This window comes from Halichoeres trimaculatus, unplaced genomic scaffold (assembly GCF_033239565.1).
Source record: "Halichoeres trimaculatus isolate MK-OKI-2021-1 unplaced genomic scaffold, fHalTri1.1 fHalTri1_scaffold_3, whole genome shotgun sequence".
Lineage (NCBI taxonomy): Eukaryota > Metazoa > Chordata > Actinopteri > Labriformes > Labridae > Halichoeres > Halichoeres trimaculatus.
In genome coordinates this window covers 5,929,099-5,952,170 of record NW_027437181.1, presented here as the reverse complement: position 1 = coordinate 5,952,170, position 23,072 = coordinate 5,929,099, and the positions used below count along the sequence as shown (strand labels likewise).

The 23,072-nt window shown below is 39.7% G+C and overlaps 3 protein-coding genes across 3 annotated transcripts in view; 2 read left to right on the top strand and 1 right to left on the bottom strand.

The window, feature by feature from the left end:
- The first annotated feature begins 248 nt into the window (after positions 1 to 248).
- On the top strand, positions 249 to 3,938 carry mfap1 (microfibril associated protein 1). The gene is made up of 8 exons (XM_074665963.1): positions 249 to 449; positions 1,564 to 1,780; positions 1,911 to 2,049; positions 2,133 to 2,320; positions 2,432 to 2,701; positions 2,790 to 2,949; positions 3,072 to 3,161; positions 3,311 to 3,938. The coding sequence occupies exons 1-8, from the start codon at positions 368 to 370 to the stop codon at positions 3,488 to 3,490; spliced, it is 1,326 nt and encodes a 441-aa protein (XP_074522064.1). The 5' UTR covers positions 249 to 367; the 3' UTR covers positions 3,491 to 3,938.
- Positions 3,939 to 4,028: 90 nt separating this feature from the next.
- On the bottom strand, positions 4,029 to 5,902 carry hypk (huntingtin interacting protein K). The gene is made up of 4 exons (XM_074665965.1): positions 5,696 to 5,902; positions 4,635 to 4,690; positions 4,405 to 4,456; positions 4,029 to 4,289 (listed from the first exon to the last, which is right to left on the bottom strand). The coding sequence occupies exons 1-4, from the start codon at positions 5,855 to 5,857 to the stop codon at positions 4,194 to 4,196; spliced, it is 366 nt and encodes a 121-aa protein (XP_074522066.1). The 5' UTR covers positions 5,858 to 5,902; the 3' UTR covers positions 4,029 to 4,193.
- A 1,442-nt stretch (positions 5,903 to 7,344) lies between these two features.
- The window catches only part of serinc4 (serine incorporator 4), a 38,453-nt gene continuing 22,725 nt past the window's right edge, over positions 7,345 to 23,072 (top strand). The window contains exons 1-2 of the mRNA XM_074665958.1: positions 7,345 to 7,370; positions 14,404 to 14,842. Of these exons, the coding sequence (XP_074522059.1) occupies positions 14,723 to 14,842 (120 nt within the window). The 5' untranslated portion in view covers positions 7,345 to 7,370; positions 14,404 to 14,722. The remainder of the gene's footprint in view (positions 7,371 to 14,403; positions 14,843 to 23,072) is intronic.

Below are 23,072 nucleotides of genomic sequence, written 5' to 3'. Positions count from 1 at the left end.
GCGCCCATATTCTTGGAATGAAAATGTATTTCCCGTAGCCAGTACTGCATTTTCCATGTTTGCATTTTCATTTTGATTTTGTCCTAACTATGCTTCCATATTTTACTCATACATCGAGTGATATAAATTAAACTTTGCTGAATCGATATTCAAAAATGCCTGGTGGGTGAGATGAATTATGAAGCGGGTTTTACTTCGGGGGAACAAACCTTGCGGAACAATTCTTTCGTGAACCCATCACATCCGGTCCGTTCACTGAGCTCTGGCTCTAACTTCCGTTAGCTTCTGCAGTGTTGACGGCCTGTACTTGTCGAAGAGAAATACCATATTTTATCCTAGTTAGGTGGATTCCGTCGACCAGGCAGTCATGTCTAGTCGTGAAGCTCTCAACATGAAGCTCCCTCCAATCCAGTCCACGGCCGGAGCCATCCCGGTCCGGAATGATAAAGGTGAGACCCCTTAGTGAGCTAACGAAAGGCTAGCGGCGTGCTACATAAATCTGTTAGCATAGCCCAGCCTCACCACTTATAAACTTAAAAATCTGAAGTCATCAGAGCAGATAATCTCTCGTATTGTTTCCATAGGAGAAACGATTTATATATTTATACAAAATTCTGGATCAACTTATTAGTATTTAGTACAGACAGATGTTCAATGTACACAAATGGATGCTATGTCTACGTGTTTACTCACCTCTGGACTCATAGAGCTCGAATAAACGTTAGATACGCATACTGTATAAACACACTTTATCCTGAAAGATAAAGATTGCAAATGAATCAACATCAAAAGTTTCTTTTATCACTTTTAACACATTTGTAAAGCATGTAACAGTTTTCAACAGCAACAAAGTTAATATTTGATTCTGAGCTTTATACTCGGTTGCAAAGATGAAGGAAAAGATATCGAGATGCAGAACCCTCATATAGAGACTCACCAGATCTGGACTGGTTTATACTGAAGGGAAAAAGACTTAAAATTAACACATTTGAATTTTTTTTTAATGAATTCTTTAATTAGTTTGTGAACATGCAAAACGGGAGATTGCTTACTCCCTTGGTCTGTTTTTGGGCCAGATCCAAACAATTTGTGGACTTAAGACGTATGAAAGTAGCGAAGCAAACATTTTCCCCTTTCATAAGAAGCAAAGAGTTTTCAGAAACCTGAAAATATGTGACGTGTCAGTTATAACAATGGTCTTAACCTTGGTCTTCAACATATTTTATTTGTTTTAGAAAGATAAATGGACACACTTGCTCTATTTCTCCCTTACCTTCTTGTGTATTTGTTTATTGTTTGTCCCAACAGTGACATACAGTAATAGAGAGGGCTTAAACCAGCAGTTGATAAAAATGTGCAGCATCTATTTTAGATTGATCGATTTTGTCTAATGTCATTTTTGCTTGCTTTCTCATGATATTGTCTTCCTGACACTTACTTAAACAAAACTTAAAAAACGTTAAAGATATTGGATATCTGTTCCTTGTCACCATATCTTTAAAATAAAAAAACAGTGTTACAGTCATGTACACCTGCAGCTCATTGTTTTCTTTCCCATTCCAGGGGAGCTCTCCATGGAGAAGGTGAAGGTGAAGCGGTATGTGTCGGGTAAACGTCCTGACTATGCCCCTATGGAGTCGTCAGATGAGGAGGAGGAGGACTTCCAGTTTGTGAAGAAGGGGAAGGAGGTGGAGGCTGAGGTAGAGTTAGAAGAAGAGGAGGTCTCTGATCCACGTCTCAAACGTTTACTCAACCGTGTCTCTGAGGACGTGGAGGAGAGGTATGACAATTCTGAGGGTTTGATAACATTATGTCGACTTGGTGCATTCTAAAACAAAATATAAGTGTGTTGATTCTGTGGTTAACTTTTGTGGCATAGTAATGTTGATTCACTGCGTCTTTGTCCACAGACTTGCAAGACACAGACAGATTGCAGAGCCTGAAGTTGTAGCTGAGAGCAGCGAAGACTCTGATGAAGGCACGTGGCACCCAGAGCGCGAAGAGAGCAGTGAGGAAGAAGAGGAGGAAGAAGAAGAAGTGGATGATGAGGCTAGTATTTGTGTGATTGTCTTTGTCCTTGATTTGGTCAACAGTGCGGAAAGTTTTTGACAACAAGTTTCTTTTTTCTGTAGGAAATCGAGCGCAGACGAGCGATGATGCGTCAGAGAGCTGTTGAGAGGAAGAATGAAGAGATGGAAGTGATGGAGGTGGAGGAGGAGGGGAAGTCAGGGGAGGAGTCTGAGTCAGAGTCTGAATATGAAGAATACACAGACAGCGAGGACGAAGCAGAGCCTCGACTCAAACCTGTCTTCATTCGCAAGTAAGAACAGAAGCAGCAGCAAGGGTTAATGTTGTAACCCCACACTGTTTAACCCTGCATCCTCACACATTAGAGAAGCAGTGAGTAATGTTCTCTGTTTTTGTATGACAGGAAGGACAGGGTCACAGTGGCCGAGCGTGAAGCAGAGGAGCTGAGGCAGAGAGAGCTGGAGGCTGAGGCCAAGAGGCAGGCGGAGGAACGACGACGCTACACCCTCAAGATCGTTGAAGAGGAAGCCAAGAAGGAGTTTGAGGAGAACCGGCGAACGCTGGCAGCTCTGGATGGTTTGGACACTGACGGAGAGAATGAAGAGGAGGAATACGAAGCCTGGAAAGTCAGAGAATTGAAACGCATCAAGAGAGACAGAGAGGCCAGAGAAGTGTGAGTAAACACATATCCAAGTCCCTAAAAACCTCCACAGTGCAGTAATCACTGATGAGTGTGGTAATAATGGTTCATTTTTCCCCAGCATGGAGAAGGAGAAGGCAGAGATCGACAGATTCCACAACCTGACGGAGGAGGAGCGCAGAGCTGAGCTCCGAAACAGCGGCAAACAAGTCACCAACAAAGCCACTAAAGGAAAATACAAGTTCCTGCAGAAGTATTACCACAGAGGAGCCTTCTTCATGGTGAGTACATGCCGAGGAAACTGAGCTCTTATGAGACTGTGATTCCGAGCTTAAGTTTACTTGTATTAAATTTCTTTATGGTGAAAAATGAGCTGATTGATTTAATTTGATTTGTATTTCAGGATGAGGAGGATGAGGTGTATAAGAGAGATTTCAGCGCGCCGACTCTGGAGGATCACTTCAACAAAACCATCTTGCCCAAAGTCATGCAGGTCAGCTGCCTTTACTTGTATATTGTCTGTTATTCTGCCCTGCAGGTCACAAGCTGAAGCCTTCAAATATTTGTGAAAAAATAAATTGTGTTGATGTTCCTCTTGCAATTATCTTCTTTAACCTATCTTGGTTCGATTTCCCTCTCAAGGTCAAAAACTTTGGTCGTTCCGGCCGCACTAAGTACACTCACTTGGTCGATCAGGACACCACGTCGTTTGACTCGGCCTGGGCTCAGGAGAGCGCTCAGAACAGCAAGTTCTTCAAGCAGAAGGCAGCAGGAGTGAGAGATGTGTTCGACCGGCCCACAGTGAAGAAGAGGAAGACTTAAGATGAGGCACAGACTTCATCTGGACCACCATGCAGCTTCAGAGACTGTAAAGAGACTGTGCTGCATCTTGTGTGAACTTCATGTTCAGGAGAAAGACTGAGTCTACTGCTTTGATGAATTTTTATCTCCCAGGACAGTGCACCATTACTAAAAAGCAGCCATGCATCAGCTGTTTTTGTATTTGTTAATTCATAGATTATTACTTCCACAAGGGACCCTGGCTGTAAATTTAGATGTGGCTCAAATTTACAAGTTATATGAGAGGACTGCTGCATATTTAGGAGGCTACAGCTGTATGTGAAATCTTGTCCATCCATTTGCGTTCTATGATACTCATCACAACCAAATCACTTCATGTTTGAAAGCAGTGAGTTGTCTTCAGAATTTAAAGTCTCTTAACTATTTTTAACTTCTCCTGCTTTTCTTCTTTTCTCCTTATTTGTCAAGTGGTTGTGTTGTAACATCATTATCTGTGAATAAAACTTGTATTTTCATTTCTTAATTTTGATTTTGAGAAAAAGAAACCATGAAATTAGTTCAATCCCATGAAGAAAAGTGGGCATTCAACTTTTATTTTATAAAAGAAAAGAATCAGGAGTAAAGATTGGATCACAACGGTTTAACCACTGAGTTTGGTTCAGTCTCAACGAGCACTGATCAAACACAACAAAGTGAAACAGTCCAGTGTGTAGATGCTGTCTGTTCAGTTGGTCAGAGTAACCAGAGCCTCCACCACATTTCCCATGTGTTCCCTCAGACTGCGCTCCGCCACCGCCCGGGAAATCTCCATCTCTGACATCTGTGCAGAAACAAAGTCAAGTTTTCTTAGAAAGGTGCTAAAAAATCAATCAGAATTCAGTTTATCACATCACATTTTCAATTTAAAGCTTAAAGAACAAAAAAACCTAACATACAATTAGTTCCACGTCTTCTTTTTTGATGGTGACTTTGGCCAACTCTTTTTCTCTGAAAACACAACACATGAGCACAAGTTCAGCTTTTCTGCTAACAAAGGGTATCTCAGGGCATTACGAGAGATTAATAGGAAACCTGCAGAGATTCATCACAGTTCTTGGTAGCTGTGATTGAGGGTACTTAAAATATTTATGTTCTGACGAGCACACAGAGGTATAGGTGACCTTACCTTTCTTGTTTGGCTTTCTGTTCTCTTGACCTTCTGTCTCCAATCACTGACATAGCCTGAGGAGAAATTAAGAATGCTTTTACACTGATTTACAGTAAATATAACAGCAAATAAAGTCACAATACCAGAGTACAGAGGAAGTGTTCAACTAAAAAGTGGATGAGAGCACTCCAGACATTTCAAGTTTCTGGTGTTGAAGCAGAAGAACCAATTTAATCAAACACTTGCTTTAAGAAAGATTAATCAGATCAGAAACAAAGATTTAGCAATGTAAGCATTTTAAGTCCCAGTGTAGTATACATAAAGTGAGAGTGCTGCTTCAGTAGTTTGTTTCCAAATTACTACATTGTAATTCCAGGTTAATTTGTTCTCTGTCAGTGTTTATCATTTTTGGAAATATGAGATTTGTATCGGGAATGGAACCCCCAAAAATCTACTCAACACAAAACAGTCATTAGTTATTGAAAAATGTGAGAAATTTAGAAGTTTTTCTACAAGACACTACTTTTCTACAAGAGTAGAGTGTGGTCCAGATGCAACTTTGTATTACTTAATAGTTTGACGCTAAGTAGTAGAAAAACAGTTATCTTCACACATTTCCACTTGAATTAAATACAGAATTGTTATTAGAGCTCAAGGAGCAAATTGCATTTTTTGTCCAGTAGTTGGCAGTACTGAATTATCATGAATGCCATCCGCTATTTAAAAACCAAAGAAGAAAATTAAACCAAATCATGTACTTTTTTCACAGCAATTCTGTTTATGAAGATGAAAACACTCTTTTAACTCAACAGTCCTGTTAACGTTTCATTACCCACGTAGATACAGTGCGACACAGCCTGAGCTAGCTTACTCAAAGTAGGTAAACAGGACAAGACTGTACGTCTAGAGTTGTAAATTTAACAAAATTCGCGACTGACAGAAAGTAAAGAGGCAGATAGTGGATACAGGAAATGGAAAAACCATTTTAAGAGTTAAACCAGAGATGCTGTACAGAGAGTGAAGCCAGCAGTGGCCGCATGTGTCCCCGGCTAACGTCAACGCTAGCTCAGAGCTCTCACCGTTTCTAAATCTGAGCTGGAGATTTCCTTCTCCTCCGCGTAGTCCGTGACCCTCTCCAGATCAGCCGCCCCGCTGTCATGTTTTCTGGGCTTTTCTGCCGGTTTTCCAGTGCAGTTCTCATCGGCTTCCAGGTCCAGATCGACGTCTCCCTCCGCGGCCATGATTGCTCCAGTGAGGCAGGAACGAAAAGAAAGGTTCCGCCAAGCGCCGGAGGAGAAATAACGCAGGACCAGAAAGGGAAGAAGAGAAAATGGATATTACAAAATAAAAGTGGATACAAGGTATTTTTTTTGTCTTCAAGTAATTTTATTTTGTCAGTATTTATTCCTTTCCCTGTTTTATGTGAGATTATATGCATTTTAATTTTGTTATGTTCTATCCTGTACTACGAATATTTAGTTTTTCACAACTTTTTCATTAGTCATCAGTCAGGCACGAATTATGAAAACAGCAAGGCTTGTATTCTTTATAACAGAAGTATTTTGACTTTAACAATTGTTCCAATATTTTTATATTAGTTATTGTCAAATAGTATCAAGATAAAAGAACGTATTAATCAACATTTTTTTGATTGGGAATTTGTTTTGTTGCAGCACTTCAGACATAATGGGGAAAAGAGTTTTGAAAAAGTGAATAAAAAAGAATAAACTTCAATTTAACAAAAAAATAATTGAATAACCTAAACTAAAATTTACCACATACAGTCAAATAATAACAAATTAACTTTGTTTCCAGGCGGATTATATAAACCATAATTATTCTCATCATACAAGCACAATTTAATACGATACAACTGAAGTTTAAAAAGTATATTCAGACACAGAGCTCACCTGTGTTGTACTCAAGTGCAGAAAAACTACCAAACAATCTGGTTCGTAATTAAATTATCACAAACCAATTACCACCGTAAACTCAAGGCACCTGTGCAGTTGTGTGCTTAACCCGAGTTTTAATCCAGAGCTATTTGTTTCTTTGACTACAGTCAAAGAAAAAACAAAAACAAACAATCAAACAAAAAACTGCAAGCCAATTGCAAAACAGTCTCAAGTACAGGAGTCACTTTCAACACAAGTGGCCTACTTCACTGTGTCTTTAACCTTTAAGACAACAGAAAAGAGGGAATTACTTTTGTAAATTGAAACCCTACAAAAAAACCTGTTTTTACTCTTTTAATCACACTTTAAATTAGATCAAAACAAGCTAAATTTAAAATCTAATAAATGTGCTTCTGATGTATCTGTCTTGGCAAACTTGTTGTCATTGTCCGAGAGAAGAAGAGGAGGAAAAAACAATCAGTGGCTTACGTGGACTTTGACGTCCTCCTCAGTCTATTCTTGTTTGTTTTAAGAGGTTTACTCTTTGATACAAGTAGCTCTCCCACCCCAGACTTTTCCTCCCCTTTCGTGCTCTTCAGCTTTGTCAATCCACCCACCAATAATGAGATTATCAGAAAGAGAAACCCCTGCTCGTGCCTCGGGACAGTAAATCACACCAGTGATCTCTGGTGTTTCATCCTGCAGGAGATGTGTGCGGACGTGGGTGGTCAGTGGAATGGCGCCTGGGCAGGAGGGACATCACTGTCATCGTGCCAACCCGTTCATCTTGCTGTATGATTGATGGCTGTCTGACTGTGTAGAGCTGGACGTGATGTCAGGACGTCTGTTTCGGGCTCAGGTGAGAGGCTGGTGGATTTGACAGGAGGGGGAGATCCATTGGGTTGAATTGTGACCTTGGACTAATTTTCTCCTTAAAGAGAGATTTTTTGTGTTTTTTTTTATTATCTGCATTTAAAAATATATATACAAAGGATTAAAGCACATTAGATATGTCAGTGATGGTGGTTGAAACAGATATTATCATAAAAACAAATGCCAGATACTAATGCCAAACCAGACTCATCATGCACAGCAAACTTACCAACTCAGGTGTCCATCTGTTTCAGGAACAAAAACACACAAAATATGGATTTTGCACAATAAAACAACTTAAAGTTTGTTTAACTGTGTGCCAACGTAAGCTGCATCATTTCATGCCACTCTTGCAGAAGTTAGAGCCACAGTTCGGTCGCCAAGCTGAAAACAGTCAATACCCTCACCTGTGCAACTTCTGATTTAAGGAGCATGTATGTATTCTAGGAAAGTAAAAGCATGGCAGATGTCTAAGAAAGTGGGTAAAATCAAAGGGAAAGCAGTGTCACGCAAACACTGAAGTATGAACATTTGGAGAGCTAGCTATCAAAACTGACTATAAGCCCTGTTTTCACCTGGTGGCCCTATATGGATCAGTACAGTTTGGTACTGGTTTGGGTGGGTAAACCTTGATCCTGTTTGTGTTTCCTCAGCAAACCCTGCCGCTCTTGGTAGGTGGTGTGCAAACCAGATGCCGATTGCCATGTCGGTTACATAATAGTGTGACAGTTTACCTCGCTAGTAAATCCAACAAATAAGAAAATAGGACACAGTAAACAAAGAGCAACGATAGAAGACATCCAGCAATTTGTCTTCTTTGTGTTTGCCATGTGGCACTTTGTGACAAAGTGCAATCAGCAGCCACTATTACAAAGGGAGTGACCATTCTTTCCACCAATCAACACACTTCAGTGTTTTTAGCTTCACCTTCTGGGGTCAGATCAGTACGTCTGGCACCCCAAAAGTAGGGTACCAAAAAGTGGGACAGTACGGGTCAGTAATTTGGGGACCTGTCCCAGGATTAGTCAAAAAGAGTGGCATACCGAGGCAAACTGAACTGAACCTCTTGGTGGAAACGGGGCTTTAGACTGGAAAAAAATGGACATCATCTTGAGTGGCTCAAAGTGCTCAAAAGCTGCTCCCCCTGGTGGCTGGCTAGAGTATTGGCCAAAAACTCTGTCTCCCCAGTCATTCCAGATGGGCTGTGGTCAAACGTTAAAGATAAATAAACCTCGTAGAAATATTTCTCACATCGGTATGCTGTGGTGAGATGAAGATATTATTGGGCTGCATTGTGTTAGAAAAATTTATTTGTCATTGTTTATCAAAGGTCACAAATGGGGTTTCATGCCATGTTTCAATATGATTGACAGCTGTCGTTTTCTTGCACAAGTTTTTTTTTTTTTTTTTTTGAAATAGATATGTTGGGAAGGACAGCGGAGAAGAGATAAGACTCTTAAAAAAAAAATTAAAACACTTTATCTGTCACCCGGCTCCACACAGATTCTCTACTGCACAGACCCTGGCTGCACAATGGCGGCACCTCAGACGGGGGTATTATGGCCTCAAAAGTGAACAACGGTTAAAGGCGGAGCCACACTGTTCATTCTATGTACAGTCTGTGATCCTTTAGGAAGATAAACTCCTGAAGAAAAGATGTCGGCTGCACAACAGACGTTCAAAACCTTTATACAAGAAGTAAATGCAACACAAAATGATTAATGGTGTAAAATATTGTTTAGCCCAGAGCAAAGCTACACTTTAAGTCACACCTGTGAAAAAATAAATCTACAGATTATTGCTGCTGTAGTGTGAGTTAAAGAATGTGCTCCAGATCAAATCTCTGGAATCTTCTCTGAGTGATTTTTCTGAATATGAGCAGGTTGTGCGCTCAGTCATGCATCAGTAATGAATGGATGCATTGTGTCACTCCAGGACAGACATCTCTCTATATGTTCCCCCCTTTTTTTTTTTTTTAACGCTCCTAGATCTAAATTAGGTGTAAAACAATGCACGTTGTAACAGTTATCCCTTTGTTTTCCTCAGAAAAAGCCCCAAAAGAATCATGAATGATTTTTTTTGGTCCTTTTTTTGTAAACAAGTTTGAACCCCAGCCAACTGTTATTGCCCAAGCCCGCTGAAACCATAGATTGAGCATTTTCACTCAAGCGGCGATTTGCATCCGCTTATTTGCTTTTGTTTGTCCTCTTTGGCACTTCCTCCTCTCCCACAAGGCAGCAGTAATTATCTGAGAGAGAAAGGGGCCCCCAGGAATGCCCTGCCTGGACCGCTCACAGCAACACGTGTTTATCACCGGGACTTACTGGTTTACACCCGCTCATGTTGGACGGGAAAGACAACAGTTGGATTAGGGATGGGATCTGAGACAATGGTTGTTTTTAAACTTCTGGGGACTCTTGATCCTGAATTTGTCACATTGAGTCGCCACAGTAAACTCGTTATTGTTAAACCAGGAGGAGGATTAGTGGATCTTATTCCACTTTTACAGTTTATAAAAACATAAAAAGCACATTTTTGTATTGCAGAAAAACAAAGAAGTGATTCTTAAGGAAGCTAGGATGCTAATGCAGAATTGACATCCACACCTTCCCAGCAGGACTAATTCGTGACCATGTGTTTGTAGCTGCAGTCTGTTCATATTCCTAGTTGGCAGCAGTACAGGTGTCTCGTAGCTCTCCTGCCTCCTGCTCCTCTCTGTAATAATCCCACCACGTTTGGTTTACCCTGCGGTTCAGGGAGTCTTCATTCACTGTGTTTGTAAGCTCAAGCCTCTTAGCCGAGAGTTAACCAGGCTGACATTTCCACTGGTTTAACCTCTTGTTTGTTACTCAATTCCCTAGAAGTGAACCTGGACAGTCTGCAGTTTGTTTTGGCGGCTGTTTTTTTTATTTCCGCAAGTCTGTAAATACGGTCTCTAAAAATAACTCTAATCTGTAACTGCAGATAAACATGGGCATGGCTTTATGTGGTAACTCCTTTATTATTTCGATCAGAGCTCTCAGGTTAATGAGAGTGGGGCTAATTTTACTATAGCCTCGAGGTCAGGGATCTAAAACTCGTACCATGGAGGGCCAAGAGGCTGCAGGTTTTCTTTCCAACCAAAAACCCCACCAGCTGATTTCACTGCATAGTTCCTGCTCTCTGCTTGAAGGTGAGGTAATCAGTGAAATCAGCTGGTGGAGTTTTTGGATGGAAAGAAAACCTGCAGCCTCTTGGCCCCTCCATGGCACGAGTTTGAGATCCCTGCTCTAGGTAAAACCGATAACATCAGAAAAATAGACAAATTCAAAATAAATATCCGATGTATCAGCACACAAACTTCAAAATAACACATTGTGTTTAAAGCTCATGTGAAGAACTTTTAGTTTGTGTTGAGATTGGCGCCCCCTGTGGTCAAAGCAAGACATTGTATCTCTTAGCTGATAATATTCAAAGCACTGCATAGCAACACAGACACTGTATTTTAGTGTCTGTGTTGCTATGCAGTACTCCACCCAAACACTAGTTGGTGGTGTTAAATCTGCTTGTGTCTAGTTTTGAGTTTTAAGTTCTCTACTTGTTCTCGAAAACACATCAAATGAATCGGAGTGTCAAATGTTGACTAGGTTTTTTAAGGAACAAAACATTCGAATTTGTAAAAAAAAGGTTGTTCATTAATTTTTTAAAATATATTTAATCTTTTAAAGTTATTTATTTATACATTTATCATGACAAATAGCTAAAGCTGTCGGATAACTCTAGTTGAGTCAAAGCACAATATCTCCCTCTGAAATGTTGTGGAATAAAAGGTAAAAGTTTCAAGTCACTAAAGTACATCAAATATTTTCTTGTCTGCGATATTTAATCAATGTAACCACAGACTGTATAAAACATGGACGTAGTCTTCGCGATGTCACCTGTCTGTTCCTGAAACAGTGAAATGAAGGGAATCCGTGAATTTGTCAGTCACATGAGCTGAGCTGTGTCTCTGATTGGACAATGAGACGATCAGAATATTTTCTGAACTGCTGAATGCAGTGTGTGCCGATAGCAAAATCAGCCTTTCTGACCCAAGCTGTTTTTGAACCAGGCTGTAAATATGCTTTTTAATGACGTAAAAGTCTGTTTTTTGGCTGGGTGTTTTTCTGCAACCAGCCTCAAGCAGATCCTTACTGAACAGCAACTTTTAGCACTTCCACATAGGCTTCATTTTTCTAAACCGGATGTTGCCCCTTGAATGTAACACTGCAGGAAACAGTATAAGTGTTGTCAGGTGAGCTACCGCCTGATTGGTTGGTTCATCTCTCCACTGAGGACAGTCAGAGAGAGTAAAAGGACGGAGCTGGCGTCCTGTCTGGGCTCACGAAGGTCAATCTCAATGAGAGGATGACTGAACGATGACGGGATTATCTCGCTGCTCTGCCCTGCACACTAACCTCAATCTGCTCTGACTCTCCTCCGCTCTCAGCGCTCAGAACGGCGAACAGACACAACATTTCATTTCACTGATGCTGGGATGAGACTGGAAATGAACACAGTGTTCCTCCTGTCTGAAGCGAAGAATTTATTAAGCAGTATAGAGCTTTAATATGCTGAGTCTGACCCACTTTGAAGTAAAAAATAGGGTAGTGGACTGCAGTCTTCCACATGCATCTTCAGTGGCGACTGCATTGAGCTTATGCATTTAGCAACAGGTGTTTCTTGACAGAAGTGTCACAAAAATATTAATAATAGGAGAATACTCTGGATTATCCCAAACTATGACATTTATATGATGTTTTGAGAGATTTGAACACAAAAGCCTAAATCACAGCCTGTTTTTTAAAGCATGACTCCTTTCTCTAAGAAGTCTCTTTGTCAAAGTTTCGGCCTTTAATTTAATTTCCATTGGGATAACAGAGAATTCAAACAATACAAAACATCTTGATTCCTTGATTAGTTGTCATACCAATATCAGATTTATGATTTTAAAAGCTGGATAAGAGAACTTTCGAAGCATTATAGATACACAAAGCAATATTAAGTCATTTGTAAAAGTCAATGACAAGCATAGCTAAAGCTCCTACATGTGTCAGTCGTGCCCACTAGCACCAAACTGTATCAGCTCCAAACCAAAAGATGCTTCTTGCCAATAGGCAAGGCAGGTGACACCTTTAGACCCCCAGGCCAATAGTTTAAAAAGCTTTCAGTTACATTGTTCACCCAGATGTGAGAAGAGTCGAATTGTAAAGGAGAAGAAGGTATGTAAAAAGAGCAGATAACAATGATACATGTCACAGTGATACAACTTAATGTAGCATTAACTTTTTTTCTGTTAAATGTTATGTGATTTTTTTTTTTTTTTTTAGCTACCGAAACAACCCATAGACTGGAAAAAAATAAAATAAAATAAAAAATAACATTATCTTGCTTGGCTCGAACTGAAGTCGCCATAAAAACTTCTCCCCCTGGTGGCTGGCTGCAGTATGGGTCAAAAATCCATCTCCCCAGTCATTCCAGATGGGCTGTGGTCAAACTAAAAAAAATGTTAAACCTCTTAAAAATGTTTCTCACATCTGATTGCTGTAGTGATTTGAAGATATCATTTGGCTGCCTTGTGTTTAAGTCCTCTTTTTTTCTGAAAAATTGTTTTCATTAGTTGTAAGAGGTTAAAAATGAGGCTCCACGTCACGTTTGACGATGATTGACAGCTGCCATTGTTTTGTATTTTTTGGGGGGATTGAAAAATATGTTAAGAGGTAGAGCCAAAATGAGATTAGACTCTCAAAAGAAAAAAAAATGTTATTTTTGTCACCTGGCTCCACTCAGATTCTCTCACAGTCTCTACTGCACAGACTCTGGCTGCACAACAGCTGCCAATAGCGATGCCTGTGACGATGGCATTTTGGATTCAAAACCGTACAATGGTAAATGGTAGAGCCACGCTGTCCACTATATACAGTCAATGGCTTGACCTCGCATATGCAACTCTTCTGGCTAAAACCAGATCAAGTGTGCATAGCAAAGGAGCCCCTGTGAGTTCAGACCCTTGAAACACCCCTGTCTATAAATCAACTTGCAGGTAATTGACTTTTCCACCTGCATCTCACCAGGGGTTCAAGACATCAAACTGTAACCCTCACAGTTTCCTCGCTACAGTCGACAGAAAAGCATTCAAAGTTACAAATACATTAGAAACACATTTCCTGGGTCAGCTCTGGTTTAGTTTGTCCAAAAAAGATGTTGCCACTAATTTAACACAGATAAAAACTCTGTATAGTGTCTTTAAGTGTCAAACTGTAACTTTGACACAAATGGATGTTGTTGGAAACTTAAAAAGGTTAATGTGTAGGCATTAAAGCTAAATAAGGGTGTGTGTATGACTATCTAAATTTGATAACCAGTCTTTAATCTTTCAGTTTTTATTCCAGACACAGGGGGTTTAAATCCAGAGGATAACATGAGCTCCATTAGACGACCTTGTATGATTACGCTGAGCTAAAAGTGCATTTTAAAGTGAAAATATCATTTTGTTTCCCCTCTTTGTGCTCCCATTAAAGCCACAAAAACCCAGCCGCCCGTGTTATTCTTAATCTGTGAGCACTTTTACTAATGCACCCTCACAGGCCGTCCCACTTCACTGTTTCTGGGTCGTAATGCAGACCTGATAACTCGTCAGGATTACAGACGTGGCCTCTTTCTGTGACTCTCACACACTCAGGCCTGGACGGGGTCTTGACGGAGGCGGTGGGGGTCTGTGGGTGGGGGCAGTGAGATGTCAAGCATCTGAAAGTCACTTGAGGTAATTGTTTAATTTTGTAAGTCTGGATTAAGCCCCAGTGTTGCCCAATCCCATTCAACTGTTGTGCGGCTGCTGGGGGAGGGGAAGGGAGGGACAGATGGGACTGACACATGGTCCCTGTCATCCTCCTCCTCCTCCCCTCGCAGTCTCTCTTCCTAATCTGAGCGGGTAGCTCCAGTGGGGGGAGAGAGTGGGGGAGGGCACCGGGCATTCACCACCTCTCCCTCTTTTCTGGCAGCACCCACCTCCGCCTCTGAGCCAAAGCACGCAGGATATGGGCAGAAAAACAACTTCTCCCCCTGAGAGGCTGGACGGGGAGCAGCAGAAGTGGCGCTCATGCTGAGGCTCTGGGCTGCAGCGGGGATCCCAGCAGGACTAGATTTACTGCTAATCCAGCATAAGGAGTGTGCAGGGACAAGCTGCAGGACCGTGGAGCTTTACTTTCTGTTTTCATTTCCTCACTGAGCTGTTGAGAAGTTTGTGTTCTGGCCTCTCTGAGGATGTGAGGATGCCATCTTTGAGGGCTCGCTGAGGGAACCTGTTCGAGCTGGACGTTCATGGCCAAATGCAGAGTGAGGGTGGCCGAGGAGAAGCAGTGTAACGGCACCATGTCGGCCACGCAGGGGATGAACCGCAGCGGCGTCTACAACTACTTCCTTAACATGGTGGCCTATCAGGTGAGAGCTGAGGAGCGGCTGGAGGCTGACACTGCAGCTGGAGGTTAAAGTGGCTGTCAGGGTGACGTGGCTGTGAGAGAAAGAGGCATTTTTCTCATTATTCCTCAATACTTTAGTGCATTTTAAACAAGTTCAAGAGGGAAAAGATAATTTAAAATGCTGCTGAAGTAGTGTGACATTTCTTTTCTTTTGAGAGATCTTGTACTGGAAGAAATTATTCAGGTTTCTAGGTATGAAAAAATACTACATCTCCTCTCTTGAAAATAAAAAAAATATCCTTCTCAGAAATAAAAGACTCAAAAGTTTAAAAAAACATAAATCAAACATCTTTTCTTTAAAAAATCAAAATGTAAACTCTGTAAAAACTCTGATTGTAGGATCCCTTCTGCCTTCAAAAGACTCACACATAGAGAGTATTTATAATTATTTATCAGACTTTGACATCAGAACCGCATATATTCAACACTTAGCTAAAAGTCTGAATTTGACTTTTATTTGACTAATTGCTGAAAATGAATTTAGTTAAACAACTATCATCATGATGTGTTGCTGACCCCATGGCGAGGTCACCCTCGTTAAAGAGATCTTAATCTCAGTGGATTATTATCTGGTTCAATAAAAGTTTCTCTGCCTCTGGATCTGTTTTCACTCACCTGAACTCCAGCGATCAACAACTGTTACTCTCACTTAACTTAGAATCCTGCAGCTTGACTTTGCAGATTCCTGAGACTGTTGAATAGATAAAGCCTTGCAGTTTGCAGAGATAAGATATCACTTTATTTGCTGTTGCACATATTTATCTGTGATAAAAAGTGATTTAGTCATTTAGTTTTATGAATGACTGGTCAAAATTCTAGTTTATAAGTGTACTTTTAATGCATATCAGCTCCAAATGTTCATCCTTGGTCACATGATCTACCACTTACCCTCGCCAGTGTCAGCCCTGAAAATGTCAAACCCATTGGCCCTTCATAATTTATCAATACTTTGGTGTTTTGACCATTTAGGGCAGAGCAGACATGACAACATACACAGTTTATCATTTATTTTCATTTATCTTCAAAAGTTAATGTTTTGGAAATGCGGACCCTTGTCACTGTCAATTCACTACATGTTATAAAATTATACCAATGACATTTTAAGTGCACACAAAGCAGTTTTACGTTGTGCTACTATTCTAAAATGAGTGCAATATTTAGATCCAGACAACTTTATTCACAAGTGGACCATCCAGTTTAGCAGCCTACCCAGACCAGACACACATTTACTAGCAACAGGCAAGAGTATGCCAGAGACAAAAAAAAACACATTCAATAAACAGTAAATACCTTGATAAAGAGTCAGTACATTGATGCTAAGTGACCACCGTAGAGGTTTTTCAGCCTGATGGCAGAGGGAATGAAAGCTTTACAGTAACAGGCTGTTTTTCTGAGGGGCTCTATAAAGCAGCGACCTGGGGACAGCTAAGTGACCTCAGAGGACAGAATGTGGTCTTATTGAGAAATTACTCCTTAACCTGCACTGCAAAAAAAAAAGGAATCTTATCAAGTGTTCTTGTCTTATTTTCAGTACAAAATGTCTTTTTGGTCTTAATATGAGCCACATCCACCTGACCAGTCCAGGAGAAATGTCTTATTCCAAGATATTTAAAGACAAAATGAGGTCTAAATTGCTTGTAGCAAGTTAAAAAAAATATCTGCCAGTGGAACAAGAGAAAAGTTACTTGTATCAAGACATTTTTGTAGTGTCAAGCAAATTTTAGAGCAAATTTTTCTTGTTCCACTGGCAAATTTTTTCCACTTGTTCCAAGCAATTCAGACCTCATTTTGTCTTTAAATAACTTGGAAGAAGACAGTTTTCTAGACTGATCGGTTAAATGTGCCTCATATTGGGCATAATAAGACAATTTATACTTAAACAAGACAAAAACACTTCTAAAGATTTCAGTTTTTTGCAGTGTATCTCTACCACAACAAACTCAAGTCTCTTTGCAGAACACCGATTATTTTGTGCAGACCTTAAGGATACTTTAAAGACTATTCCTATGTTTTACCCACAAGCCGTTGAACCAGGAAATAAAAGAGAAAGTTATATTACTTTAAATAAAGTACTGCTAAAAGATAAAAAGCACTTTGTTACAGACATTAAAAGAGTTTAACTTCCTTAGTAGGTCAGTTCTCTGTTGAGAAATATTTATTACTCAGATTCAGCTCATTAGTTAACATTTGTTTGGTGGCCAAATTCTCAGATAATGGAAAAAGGGACAATTTGTGTGTTTGAATCTCAATTTGCAGAGTAAAATGAGGTTTTAAATAGATGGAGTGGGATGAAAGGCACAAAAATGTTTTAGAAAAGTGAATAAGAAGTGTAAAAAGACAGATGCTGTAAGTGTAAAATACCTCAGTAGTGTGCATTAGGTCAGGTTACTTTATTGGTACCTGCAGGTAGTTTGGCTTTAGTTGATGGTTGATGACATCTTCTTTGACATTCAGTTATAGAAAACAGTCAGAACTGACACATTTTTAAACGGTTAATAAGTGATTATTAATTTACTCCAGCTCCAACGACCATGATTTAGATTTCAAGATATCAACAGAAAAACTTCAAATGAACAATTTGAGGAGTCGCTCAAACATCAGGATCATCTGGATAACATTAGACACTTGTTTTATATACTGACGCTGAAGCTGAGGCCTAGTCTGCAACGTGCTGAGTCATGCTTGTGGTGTTGTTCTTGAATTGCATCGAGCACATTGACATGTTGTACGCTGCTGACTTGATCACCTTCAGCAAATTTACTCTCTTGTCCTGTCTTTCCTTTTTATTAAGGGAGAGTTATTCCAAATATGCACTGACTGAGTTATTTACTTGCATCTACTCTTGAGTAAAAGTCACCAAAAGACTGAGGGGGATAAATGTGAGACGTCAAAATGTGAAACAACCAACTACATTGTCTTTCTGCTCAAACCCTCAGACTCAACATCAGTAAAAAAAGGTCTGGTCTACATTTGTTAAAGCTGTCAGAGAAGTTAATCAGAAAATAGAGTGGACTACTGACAAAAATACCTCACAACCATGTGTTACATCACCTCTGAGCACTTTCTAACTTTACTGACCTGACTCAGCTAAGAAAACCTCCAGATCCTCCTGAAGACTCAAACTTTACACAAGTGTTACGAGTTTTTCCATTCACAGAAAAGATAAGATCCTTCGTTTTAAAGAAACGTTACTCAACAGGAGAAAGTTTGTCGGGGACTATTTTCAGCGGTGGATTAATCCACATTTGGTGCTCTACTGAGTATTTGGGGCAGCAGGATGGTGAGTCAAAGTAAGCTTCAGCGAGGGTGTCGGAGGTAATTGAGTAACAGTTCAGACAGTTCAAGTGAGCGGCGCTCTGGTGTGTTTAAATAGATTTTGGACAAACATTGAGCTCTAAGACACAGAGGAGGAAGATACACTAGGCTCTGATCGGTTTCTGCAGTACGGGCTGGAGTGACAGGGAGGATGGCGTCCTCATCCTGTGACTTCCCCAGACTTGGCCTCATGAAAGCAGCAACATGACGTGGGCAGAGGAAGTAAACAAAAGCTCACCGTCTCTGAGCCTCGGTCCTAATAAAAGAACTCAGTGTTAGAGTGTCATCAAAACTGATCCTTATAAGAGGAAGAGATGCTGTGCTGTAACTTATTAACTTATTATCTTTGAGTGATTTATGTAAAAATCAGTCTCAGTATGCTCAAATGTCCTTATTCCATCATCTCAGACTGATGAAATCAATCCTCACCTGTCCCTCAGGTGTCTCTGATGCCAGATGATCAGTGGTCAGTTTTCTGCAGTGTTACGTACTGCGTAAACATCAGCAAACTCTGCTTCTGACCAAGGAAATGGTTCTCCATTGGGAGGTGTAATGAAAAAAACATGTCAGGATTTTTTTGTGTCAGGATCAGGATCTGGATTTTTTTTAAATCATATTCATAGACTGTATATAGAGTGAACAGCGTGGCTCCGCCATTTACCATTGTACGGTTTTGAAGCCAAAATACCGGCGTCTCAGGCGCCACCATTGTAGCAGTTTGGAGCCAGGGTCTGCACAGTAGAGACGATGAGGAATTCTGGGAGAATCTGAGTGGAGCTGAGTAACAAAAATAATATATATATTTTTTTCTTTCGAGAGTCTAATCACTTTCTGACTCTACCTCCCGACATATTTTATAATCCCTGAAAAAAATACACAAGAACGGCAGCTGTCAATCATCGTTAAACGTTACATAAAGCCTTGTTTTTAACCTTATAAAACTAATGAAAACAAAACTTTTCAGAAAAAAAGAGGACTTGCATACAAGGCAGCCAAATAATATCTTAAATTAACCACAACAATCGGACGCAAGAAACATATCTAACAGGTGTATTAATTTTTTAAAGTTTGACCACAGCCCATCTGGAGTGACTGGAGAGAAGGATTTTTTGACCTATACTGCAGCCAGCCACCAGGGGGAGAAGTTTTTGTGGAGACCTCACTTTGAGCCGAGCAAAGGGACGTCTGTTTTTTTTACAGCCTATGGTCTAAATACCTTCATTTAAAGATGTCAGCTGTAAGAGTTATAGAGTTTCTGTAAATGAACCGAGCTTTAGCTTTGTAAAAGAAGCAGTCCAAATGTAGATGACAATGCTTGAGTGCTAAAATCTGCTGTTTCTCGAGCGCCCACTTGAGGCTGGCTCCAGAAGTACTGGAAGTCACATACACACCAAGCCAAAAAAAAAAACAGTTTTCAAAGCAGAAATTAAAATATTTACAGCCTGGTTCAAAAAACATCTCCTGTCTGAGTCGCTAATTTTACTTTCGGCACACACTATACAGAGTGGGAATTTTTTTCTAACTCCGTTCAGAGGATATTAAGATCGCAAACTCACCCAATCAGAGGCACAGCTCAGGTCACGTGACCAACGGGCATCCTATAACTGAACACAAAGCCCTTGCTACTGCCAGTATAGCCGTGATAGCCGATATGCTTCAATTTCCGTTTAAGAAACAGATGACGTAAGGGAGACTACAACCATGTTTTATACAGTGTATGGTGCAGACAGTGTCTCAACTCACTGCAGTGGAAGGTTTTTTCATTTTATTAAGAAGATATGTCTTAATTGGGAATGGGTACAGAGTTGGGTACTTTTTTCAGGTACCAACCAAAGTCCATCTGTAGTACCGAGTAGTTCACAAAAAATCGTGACTGTGAGGGAGTGGAGGAGTAGGTGATTTTCCATGCTGGACATGAACACAGTATTGCAAGGCTATATATTGAAGAATAAATGCGCCAAATTGGAAAACATATGAGATTCTATTATTAAACTACTTAATATTTATTACCACCTAAACACTCATAAAAGTACAGCAAATTGTACTGGTGAACACCAATACATTATCATTTCAAATAAGAAAAGTCCCCATCCCATTAATCTCAACTGTATGAAGACTACATGTAAACTTTCACTGGTTCATGTGTCTGAGTTGAGTCAGGATTAACTCTCAGATTATGTCGTTGTAGACGTGGAAAGATTCAGATCCTCTAATCATCCTCAAACAAACAACTTGGCTGAATTGTGTTCTGGAAAAGTTTCTGGAAAAAACTTTAACCATGATGTCATAAACCTTGATTTATAAAAAGAGTTAGGTTTATTTTAAACACTTACACAAACCTGCATTAAGATCTTGTTTGTACTGGTTGAATCTAGGCCAGTCACCCTCCCATCAGACGAAACACGGCACTGTTTGGCCTCTGCATGCTGCTGTATATGACCCACTGCATTAGATCTGAGCCCTCCTCTTATTAATCCTGTCATATTAACCCTGAAGTAGGCCAGAGGACAGACCTGGCTTTTGAGGCGACACTCAGAAAATACCTGTCTGCCTGCACATGAAGCAGTCAGATAAAAGTTTTACCAATTTAAAACAGATATTTCAGGATACTGACTTCTTATTTCTCTAGATGAGTCACAGAGTTTGTAGATGCTTGTCTACTCAAAAGGATGTTTCTTTTCTTTCTTTGTTTTTATTACTAGTTATAATTCATTTATTAATATCTGTATTCAGTCTCTATCATGCCTGCTACCTGAGGTTTGTTGCAGCCTCCACTGCAGAGACAGAGTTTTATTCTGGGAAAACACTGATAAATACTTCTTCCTACAGAGAACAGCAGATAAATAATTGTATAGAAATTTTAGTGCAGTGATTTCCAACCTGTGGGCAGCGCCTCCCTAGTCGGCCGTGAAGGTATTGCAAGTGGACCATAAAAAAGAATAGAATAGGATAATTCTTTACCGTCCACCAAAGTGGAAAATTGATATTGGCCCAGCAGCCCAATGTCATACATAATAAACATATATTAGACACTATATAAGAGCAGAGATAAAACAAGATCTATTTAAATAAGTAAAACATAGTACTAAAAAAGTTTAGGTAATTTTTGTGGTTTGGTCACTTATTCGTATTTAGGATGGCGGTGGCGTTTGGTATATAAGATTAAAAAAAAAAACCTTTGGACAGAGGAACTCTGTAGCACCACCCAGACTTCAAGGGCTCAAACTGACAGGACAGAGGATGGGAGCTGTTTGCCAGGAGTCTCTGAGCTTTTCTTCTCATCCCGTCAGTGTAAATGTTGGACAGAGGCTTCTGAGATTTTTCCACTATCGCCATCTAAATAGTTTGGTTTTGTGTGTGGGGGAGTGCAATTATATGAAAATGAAAATATTCAGAATAACCTTTTAAATGTAAAAACCTAGTAACTTTTAAAAAGACTTTTGATTTTCCTTCGAACATTAGATATGTGACAAGCAACTGAGAGGAAGGAACTCTGGACCACAGCAGGACTGCAGTGGAGCATTCAGTTCAGTCCTTTATGTTCAATTTTTAATGAAAAAGTGCCCTGAGGACGTAACATGGCCTCTGTATTTATAGGGTCGGAGGTGAGCTGCAAAAATTTTGACACTTAAGTGAGGCCGGAGTTGGATAAGGTAGGGAGCCCCTGCTTTAATGGATATGTTTTCAGAAATGAAATAAAGAAAAAGCAGGTTGAACACACCCAAAAATAAATTTCAATTTCAATTACAAATATGATTTCAAAAGAATATAAAGACAGGAAATAGTGTTTAAGCTAAAAGCGGAACATTTGCAAGTCTTCACACCACAAATAACTGTAACAAATAAATCATAAATAGTGGGCGTTATTTTTAATAAAAGTCGTACAAGTGACTAAATATGTGCCTATAAGTCTTTGGTGTCCATGTTTTTGTTTAGTGTCTTGTATCAAGAATTATTTCAGCACAGCAAAAACTGTAATCTTACCAAGTGTTTTTGGCTTATTTTCGGTAGAAAATGTCTGTTTAGACTTTTTATGAGCCACATTTACCTGGTTAGTCCAGAAAAAATGTCTTGTTTTAAGGTATTTAAAGACAAAAATGAGGTCTGAATTGCTTGTAACAAATAATAATAATAAAAAATCTTCCAATGAAACAAGAGAAAGGTAACTTGTTTTAAGACATTTTTCTAGTTGAAGCAAATTTTCCAACATTTTTTTCTTGTTCCATCGACAGATTTTGTTACAGGCAATTCAGAGCTAATTTTTCTCTTTGAAGAACTTGAAACAAGACATTTTCCTGGACTGATGAGTTGAATGTAGCTCTTTCAAGTATAACAAGACAATTTTTACTTAAAATAAGACACAAACACTTGATAATACTTTAGTTTTTTGCTGTGAGAAAACTTGACATGCATTTTTTTTGACTCCATTGACGGATTTTTTTGAGCAAATTGGGTATCATCTCATTCTTTAAAAATCTTGAAATAAGACATTTACCCTGACTTTTCAGGTAAATGTACCTTATAATAAGTCTGATAAGATATTTTTAAATCAGCACTTTCTCAGATTTCAGATTTTGCAGCACACTTCTTTTTCTATGATAGGAAATTCATAATTTTTAAGTCACTGAAAGCAACAGGTAAAACAGAGATCACCAGAGAGGTTTTAACTTGTAGATGATGACAATAAGGAAGTAACTCAACCAAAAGGCTCAAAGGGGCAAGAAGTAATCATAAAAACATCCAAATTGAGTAAATTTAAGGTCAACCCTGAAGTTTGGTTGTATTGTTAAAGTGAATTCACACCATAGATGGAGGATTAATCATCACACAGTGTTGTGATGAGGAGTCCCTGCAGCACTCATTTCCCCTCATCCCTC